At 38.7% G+C, this 24,270-nt stretch overlaps 2 protein-coding genes and 1 long non-coding RNA gene across 4 annotated transcripts in view; 1 reads left to right on the plus strand and 2 right to left on the minus strand.

The window, feature by feature from the left end:
- The window catches only part of LOC309653534, a 250,798-nt gene that overhangs the window by 83,800 nt on the left and 142,728 nt on the right, over nucleotides 1-24,270 (minus strand). The window lies entirely within an intron of this gene.
- The window catches only part of LOC309653533 (cyclin-Y-like protein 1), a 33,972-nt gene that overhangs the window by 6,017 nt on the left and 3,685 nt on the right, over nucleotides 1-24,270 (minus strand). Inside the window, exons 2-7 of one of the 2 annotated variants that reach the window (XM_082478458.1) lie at nucleotides 18,471-18,545; nucleotides 16,551-16,585; nucleotides 10,400-10,500; nucleotides 6,809-6,844; nucleotides 4,555-4,606; nucleotides 3,463-3,582 (exon numbers count right to left, since the gene is read on the minus strand). In XM_082478458.1, coding sequence (XP_082334584.1) covers nucleotides 3,463-3,582; nucleotides 4,555-4,606; nucleotides 6,809-6,844; nucleotides 10,400-10,500; nucleotides 16,551-16,585; nucleotides 18,471-18,545 — 419 coding nt within the window. The remainder of the gene's footprint in view (nucleotides 1-3,462; nucleotides 3,583-4,554; nucleotides 4,607-6,808; nucleotides 6,845-10,399; nucleotides 10,501-16,550; nucleotides 16,586-18,470; nucleotides 18,546-24,270) is intronic. The other variant, XM_082478459.1, reaches the window with a different exon arrangement.
- LOC309653536 (10 kDa heat shock protein, mitochondrial) lies at nucleotides 13,279-13,715 on the plus strand. Its single transcript, XM_082478460.1, has one exon. It carries the CDS (start codon nucleotides 13,302-13,304, stop codon nucleotides 13,608-13,610), a length of 309 nt encoding a protein of 102 aa, XP_082334586.1. The 5' UTR covers nucleotides 13,279-13,301; the 3' UTR covers nucleotides 13,611-13,715.

Genomic DNA, 24,270 nt, shown 5'->3' on the forward strand with positions numbered 1-24,270 from the left:
TGCCTATCACGTGCAATGTTAACTACAAGACTGGTGGTGGTTGCATGGCGATTTTACATAACGCTTGAGTGTGTAAAATTCTGGTAAGACTGAGCACATCTTTACCTTCTCTTCAGAGTCACTCACCAGTCCTTTTGTGGCATGAACTTGAAGATAAAAACTGGTGGTCAAGAGAGCCTCCCAGTGGCTGCTGCGTGGCACAGCAGGACAGGCAGTACAAAGGGGCTTTACAACTGTCAAGTATTCCCATATTTTAGTGCCTTTTGAAGGAACACACATGCATACAAAGGGTAGTCCTTTTCATAGCCCCAATTTTTCACATCTCCATTATCATTTCATTATTCATTTCTGTCTTACATAATCTGCAGCTTAGTCAATTCTTTTGGTTTTAAGGTGGGAAGACCTGCCTGTGTCTGTATCCCTGGGGCTCCTCTAAACCTGCCGGTTTGTGAGATGATTTCACGGTTTCTTTTACATGTATCAAATGTCTACCCTACAAAGAACTGGATGGAGTTAACAGCTGAGCAAAGATTAGAGAGGTAAGCTGTGATTTGTTGTTACCTCTGTAGAAGAGTGTATATGCCATTTGACAAAAAGAAAAATGTCCAGTTTGAAAGAGTCTGTTTACTCTCTGAAGGGTTATCAGATTGACAGCTCAGATTCGCCCATGCCCTCCAAACTCTACTGTGTTTTCAAACACGGGTATTGAGATTATATGTTCTTAGTGAAATTCGGCTCCCATTCCCCAAAGAACTCAGCACTCTCTAGTGCCCTAAGAACGACTCTCCCCGCAAGGTTCAACTCTCTACTTTATGGGACTCATCAGAGGCACTGAAACGACACTGGCAATCTCTCAACTTCCTCTCACCTTTGTACTGGCAAACTTGGTACACGTGCTGATATTCATTTATCCCACTTGCCCTCCTGTCTCGGAGGAAGCGAGATTTCTTTCTTTTCACTGAAGCTAACTCTCCTATGAATGAAGTTGATCCCACCTCACTTCTGCAGAGCACTGTGCCCACAGTTAGTCTCCTTTTGAACAACTTCTCCCTGTCAGAGGCTTCCTCCAGTGTGAATGCTTCCATGTCCCCAGCCTGTCCCCCACTGCCCCTAGACGGCGTCCTCAGGCCTGAGGCCAGCTCCTCATCTCCCATCCTCTCCTTAACCCACTTCAGTCAGCCTCCTGCTGCTACCACTCTACAGAGACTACTCTTGCCGTGGTCACCGGTGCCTTCACACAAACAACCCAGAGCTCTTCGTCCCAGAGCTCCACTCCCCAGGCCTTCCCTCATAAATGAAAGAGCACTGCCACACGCCCAGTCGCTGAGACCAAAAACCTGCACTTGAGTGTATCCTGCTCCAATCTGTTAGGACTTCTTGTTATCTCTACCTTCACTGGTACCCTGACCGCTTTTCTGTCTGTCACTTCTGACTTGTATCGCTGCCACTGCCTAACTTCTCTGCCTCCCAACAGACTACAGTCTGTTCTCCCCAAAGCAGCCAGGAGAGCCTCTTCAATTAAGAGTACTTTATGCGCCTGCTCCAGATCTGCCAGAGGCTTCCCATCAAACAAATACCTTCTTCCCGTGGCCTGCAAGTTACGAGGCCCTGTGCGGTACGGCCTTGTCCTTCCGTGACCTCATCACCTATGCTCTTTCCCTCATTCCCCGCTCGGATCACAATGGCCACCTTGCTTTTCCTTGAACACACAGAACAAGTTCCTGTCTCAGAGCCTTGCACTTGTCCCCTCTGCCCGTAATGCCAGCGTACCTGATCTTCCTCAGTTCAGCCAGGTCCTGGGTTCAAACGTTACCTCTTTAAAGAGGCTCTTCCTGAGCTTTCTAGTAAGCCCCTCTAATCACTTTATCCCTTTACCTTGCTTTCTCTTCATGGTTTTTACCACCACTTGAAATAGTCATCTTTTAAAAAACACTCATTAAAAAAAAACACTTATACTTTGCTATACACCTGAAACTAACACAACACTGTAAATCAACTGTACTCCGATAAAAAAAAAAAAAAAAAAAAAATTTACGTCTTCCACACTTGCTCCATAAAGGCGAGAACTTTATTTATCCAACTTGTTCTCTCCTCCACCCCCCACATGTAGAAAAGTGACACAGAGTAGGTATTCAGTGACATGGTATTTATGACATGAGCAACTTCTTGGTAGCATTTAGCGTTTGGACCATACTCTCCTTCTTGAACCTCTCCTGGTGTCTCTTAGGGTTCTCTGCTGGGTTTCCTACCACTGTAGCCACTCCTCTGGGGATCTGTCCCTTAAGTGCTGACAGTCCCTAGTAGGATCTATCTTCTACCCACTTTTTATTTTACATACTTTCTCTGCATTTGAACAGCTACACTTAATTCCCTCCCTCTAGCTCAGATTCATGCTCCAATCCCATATATTCAAATGATTACTAGACACTGCCATTCTGCTGTCTCGCAGGTACATCAAGCTTAACTTGGCTACAAAGAAATGCCCCTCTTCCAACCCAAATACTCTCCTTCCTGCATTTCCTAGCTCTCCATATGCAAGCACCATTCCTGCCTCTCTCAAGCATGTGCTAAGCACTCCAAGTGGCCTGTAGCGCCAAGAAAAGGCCTGTGTCTGATCCAGTACCCACTGAGGGGTCTCTTTTCAAAAGGACAAGCCTCCTGTCCTAAATTCTGCCTTGATAGGAGCAGGCAGTGAGTGGCCTAAGTATTCCTTCCCTGCAGACCACGCAGCTGACTTTCCCCCCTACAGGTTTGCTATAGGGAGGAGTAAAACAATCCCAACTACCTCTCACTTGAATATGATTTATTATTCAAATGATAAAATCTTACCATAGGAATTAGGAATGGATGACAAAAAGGTCCTTACACAGCTGTAGCTTAGCAGGCTAACTAGAGTAAAGCCTTCTGAAGTCCTACTGGCACCCTAGTCCTGGGCAACTTCACATGCAGGCAATAAGAGGACAGCAGGGATGGTTAACACCATTATCCATTATCCAAGGAACAGAGAACTGAGGGCAGTAGTTCTCAGTCAGGACACACATCAGAACTGCCTAGGCAGTGCAGTCTGGGACTCAGCTTCAAACTGCCCGGAACCTGTTTCTGCCTGTGGACCAGAGCGCTCAGTGATTGCCCCGCCCCACCACCACCACACGCGTCGTCTGTGTGTGCGTGTGTGCACTGTGCGTGCGTGTGTCCCCTCAGGTGTGGAAGGAGAAACCAGAAATCTCTCCTGCTGCCTTTAATAGCAATTGTTTTGTGATGAGAAAAGCAATGGCAACGTTTTAAATCATAATGATGATTAAAGCTCAAATGTGTATACTTTACTTTCTTTTGATAGGTTTCTCTTAATAAAGTTCTAATGATCGTTTCAGGAACCTACTTTCATTTGGGAAAAACAGGACCATACCATGTGTACAAGACAGAAATTTCTACAGATGCTTTATGAAAGAAAAAATATCTTACCAAAGTTACTACTGCACCTTCAGCAGTTAGCTGTGCGGCACTAGAAAGAGTATGAACAAATCCGTAAATGAATTTGTGTTCAGGATCATGCTCGAAGTATTCCTCTGGAATCTTTTCTCGCTGAAGGGAGAAAAAATGCAATTTAAGTATCCACGGAAGAAAAATACTTAAAAGTACCCTTAAGATAGCAGTCTTCACACTTGGGCCCACGTGCCCCTTAAAATAATTCTGATTGGGTGACATGTCTTGTAGTCTTTTAAATCTAAACAATGGGATCCTAAAATACCACAGTGATCCAGTACTCACCACCATTCATTAAAGAAAAATACAGGCACAACCGCAGAAAATTTATGTATTTCCACGTTCCTCCCCACAGAATTCTAACCAAATGTAAACTATTGGGTTGGCCAAAAAGTTCATTTGGTTTTAAGTAAAAATAAAAGACACAGTTTTCATTTTCACCAAGCATTTTATTGAACAATATATTCACTAACCAAACAAACTTTTTGGCCAACCCAATACTTTTAGGCTCAAAAGTCTTGCTGATCACCATATGTCATACTTTTCTGTAGTCAACTTTGAAAACACATTTCCAGTGTCCTGTAACCATAAGGCTCTAAGAATGTGCTGTCCTGTACAGCAGTCGCCAGCCACGTGTGGCCACAGAGCACCCGGAGAAGTGAATTTTAAAACTTTGTCATTTTAATTCGTTTAAAATGTAAACAGTTTTCTAATTTTCTTCTTAGAGGCCTTATCATATTAGGTTTATTTACAAATATTTATATTGTTTGATGCTATGGAACATCATCCTTTAAAAAGATACATTTTCTGTTACTTGGGTATGTTTACTTACCTGCTCACTATTCACACAAAGTGCAACTCGGTTCATATCCATCAACCCCTTATACAACACGCCTTCGGGAAAATGACTAGACACAACATGGCGTGGGGAAGAAGACTTAAAGGAAGATGAATTTGACTTCGAGCTGGAGGAAGTAATTTTCTTCTAGTAATTAATTTCAAAGCAAATCAGCATGAAATAAACACAACTGTATAAGAGAAAAATACCACTTCAATAAAACTGACACTTACTGTGAGTGGATGTAATCTCTCATCAAAAATATCCAAGGATCTATCTGCAACTCTATAAAATAAGAATGTGCATTTAAAAAATTAATTCAGGACTTACTATCTTAGTAAAATATCGGCTAGGAGTAGACAGAGGGGTAGAGGAAGCTTAACCTTCAACGAAGCAAACAGTTTTATAAATTCTTCTCCTGGATTCCACCCTTAGAAAGGTTTCCTGACCTATTTTTACTCAGCACATCAAGTTCTGTGAAACCTTTTCTACAACAACCAGCCAGAGTTGCCTCTATAAGCACTGACCCTCCCTAACAGGCAATGCTAGTAAACCAATATATTTTCACTCCTCTAACCTCACACTGGAATATGCAAGAACATTTTATAAAGCAGTGGTGGTGGGCAATAAATTCTTCTAACTTCAATCAATGTGAATATGAGATTCATGGTTTTTTCCCGTTTTTTTCTCTTTAGTTCTTTATATTCTTATTGTGTATTTCTTCTTGTCTCTTTTAAATAGTTTGAGTTAAAAATGTAATTGTCTTTTTATTTTAAAAGAAACCAGGCTTTTTAATTTAAAATTTCACCACACTAATACACTGCGCTCATTTGAACAGCGGTTCTCTAAATGTGGTCTGCAGGCCTCTGGGATTCTCCCCTATCCCCTCCTTCAGGAGGCCCAAGAGGTCAAAACTGCTTTTATAAGAATACTAAGACACTACCTGCCCTTCACATTGTGTGACATTTGCTATGGATGTATAAAAGCAAAAGTGGGTAAAACTGCTGGTTTCTGAGCATGAATCAAGGCAGTGGTACCAAACTGAATTAGAAGTCATTCAATTATTCACTGCCACTTGCAGTTAAAAAATCTGCTTGAAGAACATCCTTGATAAAAGAGTAAAAATTAATAGTGTTCTTAAACCTTGGTCCTTCTTTTTAATATTCTGAATAAGTGGAAAGTATGCATTAAGCACTTTTACATACTGAAATATGGCTGTGTTAAGGAAAAGCACTTGTGACTTGGCGGTAAGTCATTTTTTTCATAGAACACCATCTTTATTTGAAACACTTTTTTCATCGAACACCATCGTTATTTGAATGTACAACTGACACAGTCATTCTTTCAAAAATGAACAAAGTGAGCCTGTCACTTCAAGGAAAATAACTCTAAAGTTATTTGTTGCCAATGATAAAATTCAAGCCATCAAGCTAAAAATATCAGGAGTTTTGGAAAACTTCTACCTTCGATTGTGAACTTGACAACTTCTCAACACTTAAAAGACTTTTCTGGTAAGACTGGTGGTGATACTAACAAAAGTGAGTTTTTGACACTGTCTAAAGAAATGTGAACCAATACTTTCCAAATGACCAATGTATAATATTATAAAGTCAGGTACAGGTAAAAAGATCTACTCAGTATGCATGACAGATCAATGGGTATTAATTTAACATAGTATTTATTACAAGTTCATTGATATGATTTAGAATTCCATTTTAACTAATTTAAGAAACTAGCACATGCAGACTTTTGGTACAGTATCAAAGAATATACCAAATTATCTGAAGGCTTTAAAAATACACCTTTTTCCAAATATATATCTGCAAGCGGCTGGATCTTCTTCATATTGTTTCTTCAAAACAAATGACTGAAGACAGAATAGATATGAGAATCAGCTGTCTTCTATTGAGGAGATACTTTTCTCTCAATATTTTTTGTTGTGGAAAATAGTTATTTTTCATTAAAAAAAAATGACTTATGTTGAACACTGGGGTTCCCAATCAGGGGTGATTTCGTCCCCCAGGGGACTTCCGGCCATGGCTGGAGACAGTTTTGGTTGTCGTAATGTGGAGGGAAGAAGGTGCTACTGGCATCTAGTGAGTAGAGGCCAAGGGTGCTGCTATATATCCTATAACACACAGGACGACACCCCACAACAAAGCATTATCTAGCTCAAAATTTCAATAGTGCTAAGGCAAACCCTGTTTTAACATACAATGGATTTAATTTTTTAAATTCTCAATTTCAATTTCTAATACAGTAAATTATCAATATAACCCATATAAACAAATACTCTTTGGGATGCTCAGTAACCTAAGAATTAAGGGTCCTAAGAGAAAAATAAATGATTCACTTCTATATTGTAATAAAAGCACTCTAATAATAAAAGCTTATGCCAGTAACATCTATAGTTATTACCTAACACTAAACTTGATACCTTGTAAATTAATTAGCTGGAATAACAAGATAGGTTTTAAAAGAGCTCACCTGTTCTTGATGTGGTAATATATTGCTAAGGTCATACTGTGGAGGAAAAAAAATACATTGTCATCACTGATTTTTATCATATCAGGCCTGAAGACATTTTTAAAAAGGGGTTAGCAAGGAGGGAAGACCTTCCAGAGGCCCAGTGGCCCCGAAATCCTCGAATTCAGAACAGTACCACATGGGTGCTTTCCCCCTTGTTTTAGGTTCTTCAGCTTTTAGCAAAATTAGGAGACCCAAAATGCTAGATATGCTGTTAGAAGGCATGTTTTGATTGATTATTATAATATATAAATTATTACATATGTCCCCTGTCATTTGTCCTTCTACCCACAAAACCTTCTGTCCTGTACAAGTTATATCTATCTATACACATGCTTAAATTTAAGCCATATAGTAGTTTGTGTGTGGGGGTGTGTGTGTGTGTGTGTGTGGTTTTTTTGTTAGCCCCTGCATTTCAGTTGATTTAGTTCGCTATCCACCTACCCATCCGTTTTCCATTATTTCCCTAAAAGTAAATAATAAAAGTGCTCTATACCAAAATGATTTCAAATCACTTTTACATAATTATTAGAAAATTTAATAGCAAAATTTTATAGCCACAAAACTGATGATAGGTCTAGCTATCCTGAAATAAGCAGTGCTAATAAGACAGCATAATACTACACAGTATCCTATTAATGACAGGTATTTCCAAATTATTTTAAATAAAGTATTAACGAACAGATAGATACAAGTCCTTAGGTAGTCTTTTTTAAGTTACTATATTCCTAAGTTATTCACAGATGTTGTATATTAGGCAACAAAGGGGTTCTCTGGTTAAGTTATATGCTCCCCTTTGTTCTCAGTGTCTAAAATGAAACTCAAAATAATTGAGGGAAGGCAAATCTGAATTTTAGAATAGGTCTATAGAATCTTAGCACTTGTATAAAGGCCTGTAACACCGTTAGCATCAAAGATGGATACTTCTATAGTGCTTCAAAGTTTCATCTTCAAATTGATTTTAAAATCACAGCATTAGAAGTTTTATGATGGAAAGGACCACTGAACCGTAGATGACATTTAATTAAACCACCCATTTTACAGATAAGGGAACCAAGGCTTAAAACTGACTTACCTAAGGTCCCACTAATTATCAGAAGCAGTTCTCTTTCTCCTGCCCTCTAACCAAATAGTGGCTCCCAAGCTCAGCTGCACACTGGGATCATCTGAGAAGCTTTAAAAACTGCCTGGCTTCTGCTTCAAGATGTTCTGATTTAACCGGCACTGGGTATGACTTGGGCATCAGGACTGTTTTTAAAGATCCCCAGATGACTGCAGCGTGCAGCAAAGTTTAGGGATGAATGAGTTAGGGTTAAGATCGGAGAATCACTCGGGATGCTTTTGTCCATATAATCATGCTTCACATCATTCCCCATCTTGTCAACAGGTGTGTGTGCGTGGGTGAGAGAGAGACAGACAGACAGACAGACACACAGACACTGTGTCTTGGAGGCGGGGGCAGGCGGGTGGACTTTGCGCATCCAGAAACATATATCCTGAAAAGTTGCATAAGTGATTCTAATAAGGCTCACCTACCCCACTGAGAACAACTACCCCACTGAAAACTAACCCCATGATAAACATTTTCAAAATCATTCCTAAAAGCCAATTGGCCCTATTAATTTTCTCAGTAAACCTTTATTTCACCAATAATGAATGTGATGAATGATCATTTCTAAAACTTCATGAGAGCAAATTAAAATTTACTGTACTTCCAAAAATTAGACTAGGTCGGGAAAAAAAAAGGATGAAACCTTCTTGTCTGAGCAAGGTTAATCTTTTTTTTTTTTTTTAAATTTTATTCCATTTTACTTATTTGGGGCTGCATGGGGTCTTTGTTACTGCGCGCGGGCTTTCTCTAGTTGCCAAGAGCGGGGGCTGCTCTTTGTCGTGGTGCGCGGCCTTCTCACTGTGGTGGCTTCTCTTGTTGCACGGCACGGGCTCTAGGTGCGTGGGCTTCAGTAGTTGTGGCACACGGGCTCAGTAGTTGTGGCTCGCGGGCTCTACGGCACAGGCTCAGTAGTTGTGGCGCACGGGTTTAATTGCTCTGCGGCATGTGGGATCTTCCCGGACCAGAGCTCGAACCTGTGTCCCCTGCGTTGGCAGGCAGATTCTTAAACCACTACACCACCAGGGAAGTCCCTGAGCAAGGTTAACCTTCAAAGTACTTTTGAATTATATACTGGACATCAGACTCTTTTGAATTCAAAAGAAGCTGCGACTCTAGCCAAAGTAGAGTGGTTTTTGTACCCACAGATTCAGTGTCTTGGCTGAAGAAAAACATTCAGTGATTATGTGATAAGTGCCCAAACTCAGGACTTTAGAGATGGGGCTCAGTTTTTGCTGAAACATGATTTGACTGCAACTATTATTGTAAGCAAGAGAGGAAAGTTACATTATTATGACTGTGAACTTGCTGTCTTTAATTAAAGTAGAAGTTACTGAGAATTTAAATAGCTAAAAAAAAAGCTGGCACATTAAAAACCAATTAAAAATACAATTAGCTTATAAAATTAAGACAACAAATAAAATTAAGGATGAGGACATTAATATTTTCAAATAGCATTTCCCAAACTGTGTTCTGGAAAATCAACATTCATATCCTAAGGAGATGTTAATGTTTCGTGGACAACCGCGAGGGAGGAGGCAAGAAGCTCTGCATCCCGTTTGGTTTTTTTCTCTTAAATAAGCTTGAAAGGTTCATCATTAGGGTGTTTTGAAAGTGCATCTCCAATTGTGGACTATGAGGTGCTCCCAGAAATTAAAGAATAGTTTCCATCATCATGACACTGTTCGTGTCTCCTTAAGTATAAGCCTGACCACAGCCATGTTTCCGAAACCTCACCTCTTTTATTGTTCTCTGCTGTGAGTGATACAGTGTGTTGGAGATATATATATATAAACAAAACTTAAATGTGTCTATTAAGTTAAAACCTCAGTTGAACAAATTTCATCTACAAAGAAATTAAGCTTGAGTGTGTATTTCTTAAGACTGGTTTGATATATTCTCCCCCTCTTTGGGGGACAGGAAGGAGAAGTAAAATTTCATACAGAAAGAGTGCAGGAAAAAAAAAAAAGCACAGTGGGATAAATCTGACAAACTCCAATTAAATTTAAATGCAGATTCGCTTTGGTGCCAGCAGGGGACAAGCTGTTCCTTCTTCTAAGAGCAGCTTCCAAAGTAGTGCACGTTGTTTGAGGACTACAACTCATACAGTAATAATTGTCTCTAGAAACAGCCAATCAAAAGCACCTCTCTTTCTCACTGTGTTCAACAATGGCTTAGCAACAGAAACGCGTCAAATAAAGATTTATACTTTTTCTGGGATTTCTTATTTGCTAACTGACTTTCCCTTCTATCATGCGCTCTAAGATTAAAATGGAAACTGAAAATTCATATTTAGGTCCTTGAAATCAATCTATAGTTGACACCAGTTTTTTAACCTGATCACTGAAAAGGACAATTCAAATGAATGAACTTATGTATGGCTAGGATGCTTTTAGCGATAAGGGGGTCTGTCACTCAGCCCTTGGCAACCTACTTGTACTCACCATTTTACTGTGGTTCTAAGATTAGGCTGGCTGACCGTGCTGTCATCTAGAAATATTGTTGAGCATGAGCTATACTTTTTAGTAAGCTGCCCTGGAGATACCTGAAGGGGAAGGGAAATAGAAGAAAATGTCACAGTAAGTTAAACCTATCAAGTGTGTGTTTTTCCTCGGTTAAAATGTCAAACGATAAAGCATTAAGATTTTTCTTACACTCCATGAACTGCCTGAGTGTGATATCATGTGCAGCTCTATGGGAAACCTCTATACTCTGACTTCCACAGACGAGCTTTGAGAAATGGGTTCTAAAATGCTGCCTTGATATAGTACCTATAATCAAACCTGGCAAGCACCTATTATAAATTACCTTTATAATAATGTAAAAAGTTTAGAATAAGATTTCAGGGTTTTTTCCTTAAGCAATGAAATGCAGCTGAGATTTCCTATTTCTATTCATTTACTACAATAAAACGTAATGCTTTATATAATACCGATGTAGGAGCATTTCACTGCAGTAAATGAACACCAATAATAAATGTTCAGGAGACAGTGTGACGAAACAAACGTTTTCCAATCAGAGGCTGGGCATGCCAGGGCTGCTCTATCACTAAAAAGCTGGGGGCCATAAGTCTCTCTGGGCCTCAATTTCCTTATCTGGAGGACAAAAAGGTACTGCTTAAAGATTCTCTCGCATCCAAAAAAAACGGATAAAACAACTCTGAGAATTTAACTTCTCACTTCATGTTTAAGTAAGACTGCCATGACATTACTCAAGTGAGAACCTCAGAGAATACTTGCCATTCATTTCAAAATTGTACTAATTCTGTTCTACGTGTTATTTGACACTCCTGCCTCACCCATGCTGCTCTCTGCCTGCAATGCCTTTTTCTTCCTCCTGTCCCAGCAAGCTTGACCCCATCTGCCTCTAGGATCCCTTTGCCAGCAGGCACACCACAAAACTTCTCACTTTCTGCACACTCACACATCTAATTTACCAACTGTTCCATGGTCTCAGCTGCTTGCATAGTACCACCCTCTTAAGTAAACAAGCTTCTCCAGGTTAGGAAGATTCTTCTCCTACCTCCAGCTACTGAGCACAGAATCTGGGACAAATTAGGATTCGACAAGTGTTTGAGAAATTATTTAAGATCAGTTACAACTGGAGGTAAATCTTACTAAAGGTACAAATTCGTGAGAATTTATCTACAGTGGTGTTGGATAGGTGACAAAGAACTTTTTGAGACCCTCTAGAGAATGAACTATCTTTAAAACACTTTAGAAGTATCCATTTATTTGTGAAGAGCCCATGAACACGGCAATAGTCAAATACTAAAATGGCCTAAACTATGTTAGGACAACTCTCTTCCTTAAAGTAAGGCCAATAACCAAATCCCAATCACTGAAAGCCACTGGAAGGAAGAGTAGCATTCTTTAATACCACAGAATACGAACAATTTTAAAGCTGGGTTTTGGTTTTGGTTTTTGTTTGTTTACTAATTCAGATGAGCCTTCCTTCCTCCTATTAATATAAAATAGTTTTCACCATGCTGTCACACTCTCCCATCAATGTCCTCCACAAATACATGAAAGGTGAGGCAGGGAGAAAATCTAGTTGATACTTTTTAAAATACAGAGCATTTAAATAAAAATTGCCAGTATCCAATAATCAGAAATATCCAAATGGCATATATAAAACACCATTTTGCTTGTTTCAGATGCTTTATGCAAAGCCACTTATTCCTTATTAACAAAAAGTTCTAGATGTAACATATTTGAAACAGTATCACTATTTGGAAGACTAATTTCTCCTTCAAGCTAGAAATGTTTTAAACTAAAACTCTGATATGGTCCTTAAGCTATTTGGTTAATGTGTAATTTTAGAATCTCAAAAAACAGATACAGCATGAAAAATGAAAATTCACTCATTCAAATACTTTGATTCTAAACGAAGCAGGTTATCTTTTAAGGTCACTACTATTAGGGTATAATATGACATACACTACACGTAATAAAAGTCAATGCTGACCAAAAATCTATATATATGAGGGGAATAAAAATAGTAAGGAAATGTACCAAAATATAGACTAGTTGGTAGAGCTTTGGGTGCTATTTATCCTGTTTTCCTCTATTAAAAACTTTTTTTTCTATTATGAATGTATATTGATTTGTCTTTGGAAATATTACTGCTAAAACATTTAAAATTTTTAATTAGATGTGCTCTATAATCCTATGGGGGCTCATTTAAGTTGTATCAGCAACTTACAGTCTACTGGCTCGATCCTACAAAAGAAACACTTCCACAGGCCTACTCCTGAAACTATTCAAACTTTCCAGCATCTAGTGTTCACTAAAGGATGGCAGAATTGAAGCCTCTGAGCAAAGCCTAGATATGTTAGCTGCCAGCAGATTACTTTCCTCTCATCTTGCTTGAAAATTTAAGATAACTGTCCCTTATGATTAAAGCTTTACCATTGCTGGCTCACAACCTCAATAAACTGCACTGACACACATAAGGGTATAAAATGCAAATACAAAAAAAAAAAAAAACAAGTAGCAAAAAACACTACTGACAGTTTAATGTTCATAGGTATTATTTCAATTGGTCACTGAAGAAGAGTATTTATCTTCATTCAGCACTAAGGACAAAATACATGGACTTTTACAATCTTTATAAGGGGAAAGGTTGCTTAGTAGACTGCAGGTTTAATGGTGAAGACTAGAAAATAATCATACCTAGGAGGCTAGTAAGTAACAACCCTCAAAGCTTATCATTAAAGGTCAAGTACCTGTTGAAATCCTGCCCCCACCCAATGACTCCTCCCATTGTGCCTACCGCCTCTGATTTTAACCCATTAAAAGAATAAAGCTGGAGAGAGCGAGAGTACGAAGTGCGGCAACCCGAGTCATGGCAGGACAGGCATTTAGAAAGTTTCTTCCCCTCTTTGACCGAGTATTAGTTGAAAGAAGTGCACCCGAAGTTGTAACCAAAGGAGGCATTATGCTTCCAGAAAAATCGCAAGGAAAAGTATTGCAAGCAATGGTAGTAGCTGTTGGATCAGGCTCTAAAGGAAAGGGTGGAGAGATTCAACCAGTTAGTGTGAAAGTTGGAGATAAAGTTCTTCTCCCAGAATATGGAGGCACCAAAGTAGTTCTAGATGACAAGGATTATTTCTTATTTAGAGATGGTGACATTCTTGGAAAATATGTCGACTAAAATAAGTCACTATTGAAATGGCATCACGTGAAGCTGCCCGTTCCCCCAATGGCATCACGTGAAGCTGCCACTGAAGTTCTGAAATCTTTCATCCTGTAAATAATTTCCGTGTTTCTTTTATAATAAAGTAATGATATCCAAACTAATGATATTCATTGTCTCTGAAATTTCGTTTTCTCTGTATTGATTTAAACATTCCCAAATAAAAGTATATAAATGAAAAAAAAAAAAAAAAGAGAGAGAATAAAGCTGAAGTTCACTTTTTTCTTCCCCCTTTTCACAAGTTTTGGATACGTTTATTAAGAATCAATGACTTTCACTGAAAAGTCTGTAATACTCCATCTATGTTGCACATTAATGGACAATATGGTAGGGTGAGTGGTTTGAATAGAATTCATACTCAAGGCCTTAGTAGAAAAGTATAATATTCTAATTATAGGTATAATCAAAAATATTGTCTGAATTAATATCGTTAATTATATTGCATTAAACTTCAAACTCAGAACCTATATTCAAAGAATAAATCTAAGTTTGAGTAGACTGACCACAAATCTATTTCCTCTCCCCCTTCTTTCAGATATCATCTCATTAGAATTAAAGGCATTTTTTAAAAAAGCTATACATAAGACAGGATAAACAGCAGATGATTTTTAATGTTTGAAAGGTGAAAAGACTAGATAAAGGAGTGGTAACTGACATGGCAGAACAGAGGAAGCACAACCTTGGTACCTACAGAGGCTGACTAGGACAGGAACAAGAAAACCAGTTTGTCTTACAGAACCCAAGGCAGGCTCAGAGTTCAGAGGCGTGGTCCCCAAATCCTTGCAGTGAGGCCCATCAGTTAACGAGTTGTCCAAGTGATGCTTCCAATTAGATCTTAACAGACAGCCAAGGACCATCACACGTTTGAGGGAAGCCCCCAACAAGTAAGAGATCAAAACAGGAAGAAGGAATGGGACTTCCCTGGTGGCGCAGTGGTTAAGAATCCGCCTGCCAATGCAGGGGACACGGGTTCGAGCCCTGGCCCAGAAAGATCCCACATACCACAGAGCAACTGAGCCCATGCGCCACAACTACTGAGCCTGCGCTCTAGAGCCCATGAGCCGCAACTACTGAAGCCCGCACGCCCTAGAGCCTGTGCTCCGCAACAAGAGAAGCCACTGCAATGAGAAGCCCACGCACCCAACAAAGAGTAGGCCCAGCTCACCGCAACCAGAGAAAGCCCACGTGCAGAAACCAAGACCCAATGCAGCCAAAAAATAAATAAATAAAATAAAATATAAGGACGCTTTAAAAAAAAACAAAACAAAACGGGAAGAAGGAATTGATGGGAGTGATAAAAACTCAGGAGCAAATGAAAACTTGAAATTGCATCAGTGAAAAAAAGAATGACAGGATATAAGAGAACTCTATAAATTGAAAATAAGGTAGACAAAACAATATATTCAATAGAAGGATTAGAGCACAGTCAAGGAAATCTCCAGGAAGCAGGACAAAAAGACAAAATGCAAAGCAGGAGGGGAAAAAAGTTAGCGATCTGGTAAGTCTAAGACTTCCAACATCTGAATAATAGGAACCTGGAAGAAAAAAACAGAATATCAAAGAAACACACCAAAAAGGTCTATACCAAACCAAATTATGAAATTTCAAAATCCCAGGGAGAGGGAAGGTACTAAAAGGTTCCCGAGAAGGAAGGGATGGGGGAAAATGACTAAAATCGGTAATGTACAATGTACCATACAATGTCAACAGGTTTAAGAGCAACAGTGTAAATGAGAAGATGAGAGGGAAATGTCTTTAGAACGGCAAAAATTAGTTTCAACTGAGAATTCTATACTTTATCAAATAGAAGGAGTTTCAGAGAGGCTAGATCTCTCTAAACTTTCTGCCCATGTGCCCTTTTCCCAGGAAAATGTGCTCCAGTAAAACAAGGAAGTATAACAAGACAAGAGGGAAACAGAATCTAGGACATAGGGGATCCAACATAAGAGAGCAGAGTTATGTGAGATCCCAGATGACTTCACACAGATATCCCAGGAAAAGAGGCATAGAGCAGGCCTAGGGGAACACTAGTCTATATGGGAGTAGGAAGACAAAAGATTGGGGCAAAGTGTCTCCAAGAAATAAATGGAACAGATGTGGCTTAGTAGACGGAAAATAGTTTTCATAGGCATGTGACAAATGTTAAAACATTTGGGGAAAAAAATAGCTGTTAGAAAACAGGCAAGTGAATATAGTCAGGAAATTAATTCCACAGAAAAAATGAAGAATGTGAAAGCAGGGAGACCGGGCAGGGAGCTACTTACTGCATTTGGCTGTGTGAGATCACGTTGGCTAGGAAAAGGGGGATTGGGTTATCCTAGAGAAGTGCAGAAGTGCTCCAATTTCATTAATATTTAAGAAAAAGAATGAAGGGTGTACAAGGAGGAGGCACAGTCAGAGAACTCTATGGCTCAGCAATGCACAATATTTGCAGAGTCGTAGTAATGTAAACATTGATTCTGATTTAATAAAAACTGATACATGTTGAGGGAACACAGGGAGGGAAATAACGTCATGGTGGAGCGAAGAAGCTCAGCTTTCACCTGCTATGACAAGAAGTCAATGGACAGTGCTAAAAATTAACTTACCTGTTATACTTTTATTACTTTGGTTAAAAAATAAGATCAAAAAAATAAGGCAAAAGAATTTAAGGCAGATCTTTATACTACAACCGTATTAGTGAAATTTAACGTAAATGTCAGAACCCTTAAAAAATGGGCACTACTAAGTCAAAGACTTTCCTGAATCCATTTGATAATTAGGAAAATAGAGATTTAGAAAATCTACAAAAAAGAGGTCCATGCTAACAGTATTGGATCCATCATATTTTTAGGAATCATGGCAGACATATTTTTAATTCAAACTATTAATTTCTTAACTTTTCAACTGTTTACTTACATGGTTGAAATGGTTGCTCCTCCTCTTTTCCCGCACTAAGAATAAAAAAAATTAACTGATGAATTCTGATACAAATGCCATAGAAAAATAAAAGTAGTCACTAATTATCTGATGGATTACCAATAACACAATGAGATAGAATTCCATTCTATTTTTTAAAATAATTTCCAACAAAATATATAATTTAAATCACCCAGCAAGATGAGTCCTATAAATAAAATCTAAAAACTTAGTTTCACTTTTTTGACCTAATAGATATTCTGTATTAGGCACAAATGAAAGACTCCCCATTTACAAAAGAAAAGGACAAAGCAAATTAGGCCAGGTGAGAAACTTAGCTAATAAAAAAATGTACCTGCTGCATAGCTGAACTACTAGCCAGGAGTATTTTCTCAGTCTTCATTTACACACAGCTTACTTTAATTACCACAATCTACAGATGACGACTCTAAGAACCAGTTTCTGGCCAGGCACTCGTCTCCGAACGCACCAGGATCTCTGGAAGCATCCTGAACCACTTAATGGTAACCTACTCAAATACCTTACTGAAAAAATACACAACTGGAAAGTAACCTATGTTAAACGTAAATTTTAAAATGAGTGTGCTGACCTAAATGAACATATCTACAGCACACAAAACGGTTTTGCTCCAACAAAGGCCAGAAGAATAAAAGCCTGAAGAGGGTCTTAGGCCACACTCTTGCTCACATTGCCTCCTTTAACTCCAGACAGGCATCACAGGCACGGATTCCTTAAGGCTGAAGAGAGAGACAGGCATGGGACAGCTTTTCTTTTACTGTCTCCAGAGCCCCTCTACATGTGAGCAGCTCATGGCTCTGGAAGAAACTGAGAAATAGAGCAATCCTAACCAGAAATGAGTGGCTCAAGTACACACACTAGAAAAATGCAAGTTAGAAACCCCAGGAGCTTCCAGGTTGGTGAGCATGTAGTACCCTTGCAGAGGGCATCAAAGCTCTGTGCCCTGTCCCCATGCCTGGCCCTATGCATCTCTTCCATCTGGCTGTTCCTGAGTTATATCCTTTTATAAAAACCAGTGATCTAACGGAAAAAAACCAAAAGCAAAACAACAACAACAAAAAACCAAACCTCCGTTTTTTATTGTGCTGCATCACTTTAAATATTATGGAATGTTCACTTCTTGTATTCCTGCTCTCGTAATCAACTGAAAAACTTGGTCACGTATGGCTTTTTAGCAAATAAACTAGGATTTAACATAACATTCAGGAAGACAAGCAGGCAAGCAGGAGTGCAAAAAATTCTACGGTTCTGATTCTCATCTTAAAACAAGGAGGACACAGGAAATGTATATGAGTTTCACATGCTGAGGATAATCTTCTGGAAAACCCCATATGGCATGTTGCTCTTATTACCCTGGCACAGCACTACATTAGGATGAGAAAGTTTTGAATAGCTTAAAAGTTCTGAGTAGCATAAATCTGGATGTGAGATAGGCTCGTCTGGTTGAACACTGTGTAAAACAGGGCCAAAATCACAAGGCTCAATTCCCACATATAACAACTGATTTTTCTGATTTGACCAAATGAAAACCTAACTGTGACCTAAACCCTATCATTTGTCTTTAACATATGTGCTCTTCGGAGCAAGGGGAAAAGGACAAAGTAGCATGGAGAAATAGACCACATCTAAATCATGTGGCCAGTTGACTATGTTGATAAAGAGGTGGCAAAATGTATAAACAGATAGTCTAAGTGTTCTCCTCCCTAAAACACTGACAACTAAAGGAAACTGTATCATCAACATATTAAAATAAGACAAGTGAATACATAAAAAAGTGAAACATTTAAACCACTGTAAGAGTTTTTCTAAATACCTCCTATAATACACAAAACAAAAACAGTTTTCACTCTTTTTCTCAGGGAAAAAAAAGCATTGCCTTACCATCTGTTTGAGATTTGCTCGGAAAAATGGTGCTTGCCCTTGGGTGGTCAGAAGGGTTTGGTTCCAAAGCTAAGTCTGTATAGGAAGAAGAGAAAAAGGTGTGGTGATTTAGTTGAGTAGAAAAATACATGATTTTAAAGATAGCTACACATTGATTGAAACCACTTATTAATAGTCTTGAGAAGAGCTTTTAGTAATGACAAAAAGGCAATTTTAGTAAAGGCACAATATAAAAATTCTATTGGGAAACAGCAAAATTGTAGAAACTCTCCATACATGTGGAGTAAAACCATGGCTATGTCTTAGACTTCTTTAACTTGCACCTAAATAATCTATGCCATTTTTAGATGAATCATATATGTGACTCCCCTCCTATTTATCAATTAAAAATTCAGTCACCCTCTTTTAAAGCTGATATTACTAGCACATTCCAGGAACAGTCTCAAGAAGCAAGTTATGCTGTGGCCAACTACTGTCAGATACCAGCTCAATATATCAAATATGCCAAAACGAAGTGAGTTGCTTTTGGCAAATGTTCTTCAGACAATCAAATGGCTAATTCTAACTCCATTCAACAAATGAACTCATTTCATTGGCTGTGGTTTATCTGGGGGCTATTCATCATGGCAGATTTAAGAGGACTACATAAAAGTTCAATGTTCTAATCTAGAGGAACACTTCCATGAGAGTGATTTTTAACTTTGCCCTCTATTTCCAAAGCTAAACTCACTTCTTCATTCCACGCTGCATGATTAATTTGGGGCTTCAATAAGAGTACTTTCTGGAGCAGATCATAGGGCTACTAGAAAAAAATTTTGGCCATACCTACACGAAAAGGTGGGTCTGCCTGTAGCCCACCTTGCACCAAGGTGGGATAGCGTCTTCTATTTAGGCAGAAATACAAAACAAGCACAAGCTACCACACAGGATAGTAAGGTTGTTGTTTCAAACAAACAAACAAACATAAAAGCCCTATGACACTTCCTCAGCAAAGTCCATCTCAAACCATTTAACCAATCTTTTAAGAAACTGGACCAAGATTCAGATAAAGAGTAATGGTTAAGGCAATTATTTCCCAAACCACATAATAACTGATCTGTTTTTGAAAGATGGCTTTGATGGTCAAAGTGAAATACAAATATATCCCTGCCTCTTAGAGAATCCAAAGAATACACACATTGATATATTAAAAACTAATTAGTCTAGTAGTGAATTCTGTCTAACCCAGCATTTCACAAATGTATCTACCTAGAATCCCCTTTTCCCACCCAGAAAGAATGTGGCACGAACAGTAATTTTGGACTTCCCGTTTTAACAGGAATCTGAGCCATCCATTTTAATGTCATTGCCAGCACTAGTAATTTACAGAGCTAAACCAACTGCTTTGTTCTTCATGAAAATTCCTTCACTGAATTTGAAGTTTATCAAGCTGCTTTTGGAGAAAATATTCTATTCAACATTTTTATGTAAAAGACCCATACAATTATTTTAAAGTTTTTTTCTCCTACATATTTGAAAAATTAAGACAATGGGAAAATAAATTATTTCAGCTGTACACAAAATGGCAGGCAGAGACTTTCACAGCTGCCTCTAACCTATAGCTTCCGAAAGAATTCATGACTACTTACCTATACCAAAAAGAAAGTAAATAGACTACATTTGAATCTAAAAAATAAGCAGAAATGTTTGCAAAGTAGCTGTCTTATTTATCAGTGTCTATGGCATGGTAAAACTTAACAATTTTCAATGGAAGTCCAGGAAAATTAAGTGCCAGAATCAAAGAGAAGCAAGCTTTAACACACACACACACACACACACACACACACACACACACACACACACACACACACAGCCGCCAAACCAAGATGTGCTACTACAGATCTAAATACAAAAGTCAAGAAGGCTGGGATAAAAGAAATGACAACATGCAAAAAAAAAAAAAGTAAACTTAGCCCAAGTGACCAGAAAAAAGCTGGCACTCTCCCTACTCTATCCTAGGGGGTTCAAAGGTAGGCACAGGATCCAGGAACGGCCAATCAATCACAGCTGTCCTGGGGCTTGCCAAGAAAAGAGAAAGGCAGAACTGTACTCTAGGATCCTTAGCTAGTCTTGAGCTGCTGGACACTCCCCTTGCTATCATGAGGGGAAAGGCTTTTCAGGAGACATCAACAGAGGAGAGCAGAACTGAGGAGATCATTTAACTCCTGGGTCAAGTAGTGCTTAACTCTGTGATGTTCTTTTAACTTGCAACTGAAGGAGACCTGGTTAATCAGCAGTACTGATGATCACACTAAAGGTGGGGAAAGGTAAAAGTCACTTGCTCATTCCTTTATCAAATATCATGAACAAAAATCTGCATGAGACAAAACGATGCTCTGTTTAAAAGTTACACACAACCATTCACAATCATTAACACACAATGATTCACAACTGTTACTTTTAGTTGCTTTTCTTATACGTTAAAAAAAGCTCTAATTAGTGTACAATTTATGTCTTCTTGTTACTAACAAGCGCTCTCCACCCCACTGTTGCATATTTATTGTTTAATGAATACACACTGGCCCATCAAGTGTTATTCCTATACTGGACTTAGCCAATCCCCTATTGCTGGGGATTGGTGCTTACAAAGTTCTATTCTTAAAATATTATGAGGAAAATCTTTATGTACATAGTTTTTTAAAATAATGGTTTTATCTCCTTAGCAAAGATCTTCGGAAGTGGAATGACTAAGCCAAAAGGTTAGATCACTTTCACGGCTCCATGTACAATGCTAAATTGCTTCCTAAAGAAGGTGGGGGGCACATTAGGGTATAATGCTACCAATCATGACATTTTGAGTTCCTACCCTTGCTTTGGATACTTGAAAAAAAAAAAAAAAATTCCTACTGATATGAATGAGGAACCTCACTGTAGATCTAATTTGTATTTCTTCTGATTACACAGTTTGACCATTTTCCCACAGTTATCAGTGTTATTTCCACTTTGGTGAGTTGGCCTATCATTTGAATGTACTGTAAACACCAGCCCTACTGCTGTCAGTTTGCATGAGGTTTTCAGAAAATATTAATCTTTTGTTTATAGCCTATATAACTAACAATTTTCTATATAACTTGCACTTTTTGCTAATGAAAAATACCACATCACTATCTTATAGAATGGACATGTGAGCCATTAGACAGTAAACTCATACATACACACAATATTTCTGCACTTCCCATGAACTATCTTCCCAAGAGCCTAAGGAGACTATGATAAAACCTACCACACTCTTCACTATCACAAAGGTAAGACTGCCAACTATTAAGCAAAGCTTTACCACCCACCATCCCTCTCATCCCTCTCCCCACCACATGCACACACAGTAATTTAGAGACTTCAGGGAATTACTGTGCATTCAGGAAATTACATGGATTCTTCCGAAAGTTATTTCTTTAGAAACCTCTAAGAATGTTTTACCCAGGAGAAATATTCTTGAGCTCATGATTAGGGGTTATGATTAAAACTGTATTTTAAGACCCATCATTTTTGTATTATCAATTTAAATTGCAACTTATTTGACAGCATGATAGGTCGATGTAGAAAAAGTATGATTAAAAAAAAATTAAACTCGGTCTTCATGTAAACATTCCTCAGAGGAAACCTGTAAAACACCACCGACACTGAGTACTGTTTTTCCTCCAATCTAAGATTCTACCAGTTGTTAAGATCCATCTCAATTGCAGTTGTTAAAAGTGTGAAAACATAGGCAACTTAGAACAAATGAAATGCATTACTGAAGGCTAAAAGTGTTAAAACTATGCTATCAAACTGTCGATAAATGATTTGTCCTTGTTAAAATATTAGAGGGAGAGGGAAGTGACCAAGAAAGCATCTGACAGAAGCAGCATATTTCAGAAAGCGATTAATATCGACATATTGATTTCAATATATTCCAAATAAACAGGAGATGTCAGCAGTTTCTGGGCCAACTGCTGAGCACCAGTTTACTTAACGGTAACCACTGCATTTACTGAACTGCCCTAGCATCCCTATACTGTGCAGTGTATTAGTTTTATGGCTCATAATACAAACATTACAATCTTTACAATTACCATGTAAACTGATGATTTCATCTCTTTGCGTCCACACTTTCCACCGCAGTCAGGGAGTTCCTGCCAGCCAGCCCTGAGCTGGGCTGCCTCACCAGCGGGTACACAGCAGGCTCCTGCACCTGCCAGGCTACTGCTCACCCAAGCCTTGATCCTGCTTTCCTAGCTTCTGACAATCCTGGCTTCCAAACTTCCCAGCTCTGGTTTCCAACTGCTTCTGTACCTGCCTCTACCCTGGTTCTCAGTTTTGCCTTATTTTAATCCTCAATCAGTGTTACAGTGATCATGACTGAGAGGTGACACATAGGTAAGTACACCTGGCTTTATATATTTCTAAAGAGCACTTTACTCAGTTTCTTGGACTTTTAAGAACCTTTCTGGGTTGCAAGTTACCTTCATTTCATTTCACATTACGCAGTGTTACTGTTTTAACTCTTAAGTTTTATTACTTTAATACACTAAAACAACAACAACAAAAAAGGCTGAGAAAAAAGGTAGTATTCCAAAGAAGCTCACATAATGTCAACAATAAATTCTGTTCCTATATGCCATGCATTTGGAATTTACAGTCCTACTCTCTATCAATACTCATTTTTAAAACCTTGGACAACTCAATTTATACCTAAGAGAAGAATTCCTACACTACCTAACTCAGAACATGGTGAGAATCAAATGAAATGCAAGAGCAATCTATATACTACAGCCTATTTTAGACCCTTATTAATATCGCTTTTTTGTTCAAGCCACTGTTGGCTCTCACCTGAGCTACCGCACCAGCCTCCTAACTGGTCTCCCTCTCTGCTTCCTTCCACCCTTACAGTCTATTCTCACACAGTAGCTGGTCTGATCTCCCTCCGCCCTCTCTACCCCCCTTCCCTTTTTCTAAGAATTAACATCATTCCCCTGCATATAATCCTTCAATGGTTTCCCATTACAATTAGACTAAAATTCATATTTTTTGGTCAAGGCCCACTAGGCATACAAGGTCTTAATCCCCCATATTCCTCCTGGCATTCATTCACTCAGCTGCAGCCACCCATCTTTCTGTCCTTGGCACGCATCAAGCATATTCCCTTCTTAGGAACTGCACAGAAGCCTCTTCTCCCACAGCCTCACACGGCTCTCTTAGGACTGCTCATGGGTCGCTTAAGGAGAGAAGCTGTCTTTAACCACCCCTTGTAAAACTGTCCTCCTCCCCAGCCCATTACCTTCATTTTCTTTCTTAGTGTTCTCACTACCTGATGTTATTCTTGTGTCGTCAGCCCCCAGGCACCTCTAGAAAGTAAGGACCTGAGTTAGGATACGGGTTTTGTCTTGTCTAACCACTGTTTGTCCTGCCTCTGGAATGGTGCCTAATAATCATGTTTCAGTGTACCCAAAACCAGTTAAGGTTTTCCCAATTTTCCCACATCATCTAAGATTTCTTCTAATGCTGTCTTTTGATGTGTCTGTCACCTAGGACCAGAGTTAATTTCAGATCTCTTAGAGTAGTAGTTTAGTTACTCAGAATCAAAGACACAAGACAGGTTACCAAGAACCACGAAAACCTAAAAGAGGAAATCTAATGTTCAGTGAAAAATCAATGGTAACTTTAATTTGGAAAAAGAACATTTAATGTTAAAATACCTTTACTACAAAATGACTCACCCTATGAATTTAATTAAGTCGTAAGACAAAGTGTACAATCAGAATGCTATAGAGAAGTATCAATA

Source organism: Balaenoptera physalus (genome assembly GCF_965194825.1).
Source record: "Balaenoptera physalus genome assembly, contig: HAP1_SCAFFOLD_559, whole genome shotgun sequence".
Taxonomy (NCBI): domain Eukaryota; kingdom Metazoa; phylum Chordata; class Mammalia; order Artiodactyla; family Balaenopteridae; genus Balaenoptera; species Balaenoptera physalus.

What these genes read in the sequence shown, in the direction of transcription:
- LOC309653536 (XM_082478460.1), top strand. Translation starts at nt 13,302, where the DNA reads ATGGCAGGACAGGCATTTAGAAAGTTTCTTCCCCTCTTTGACCGAGTA.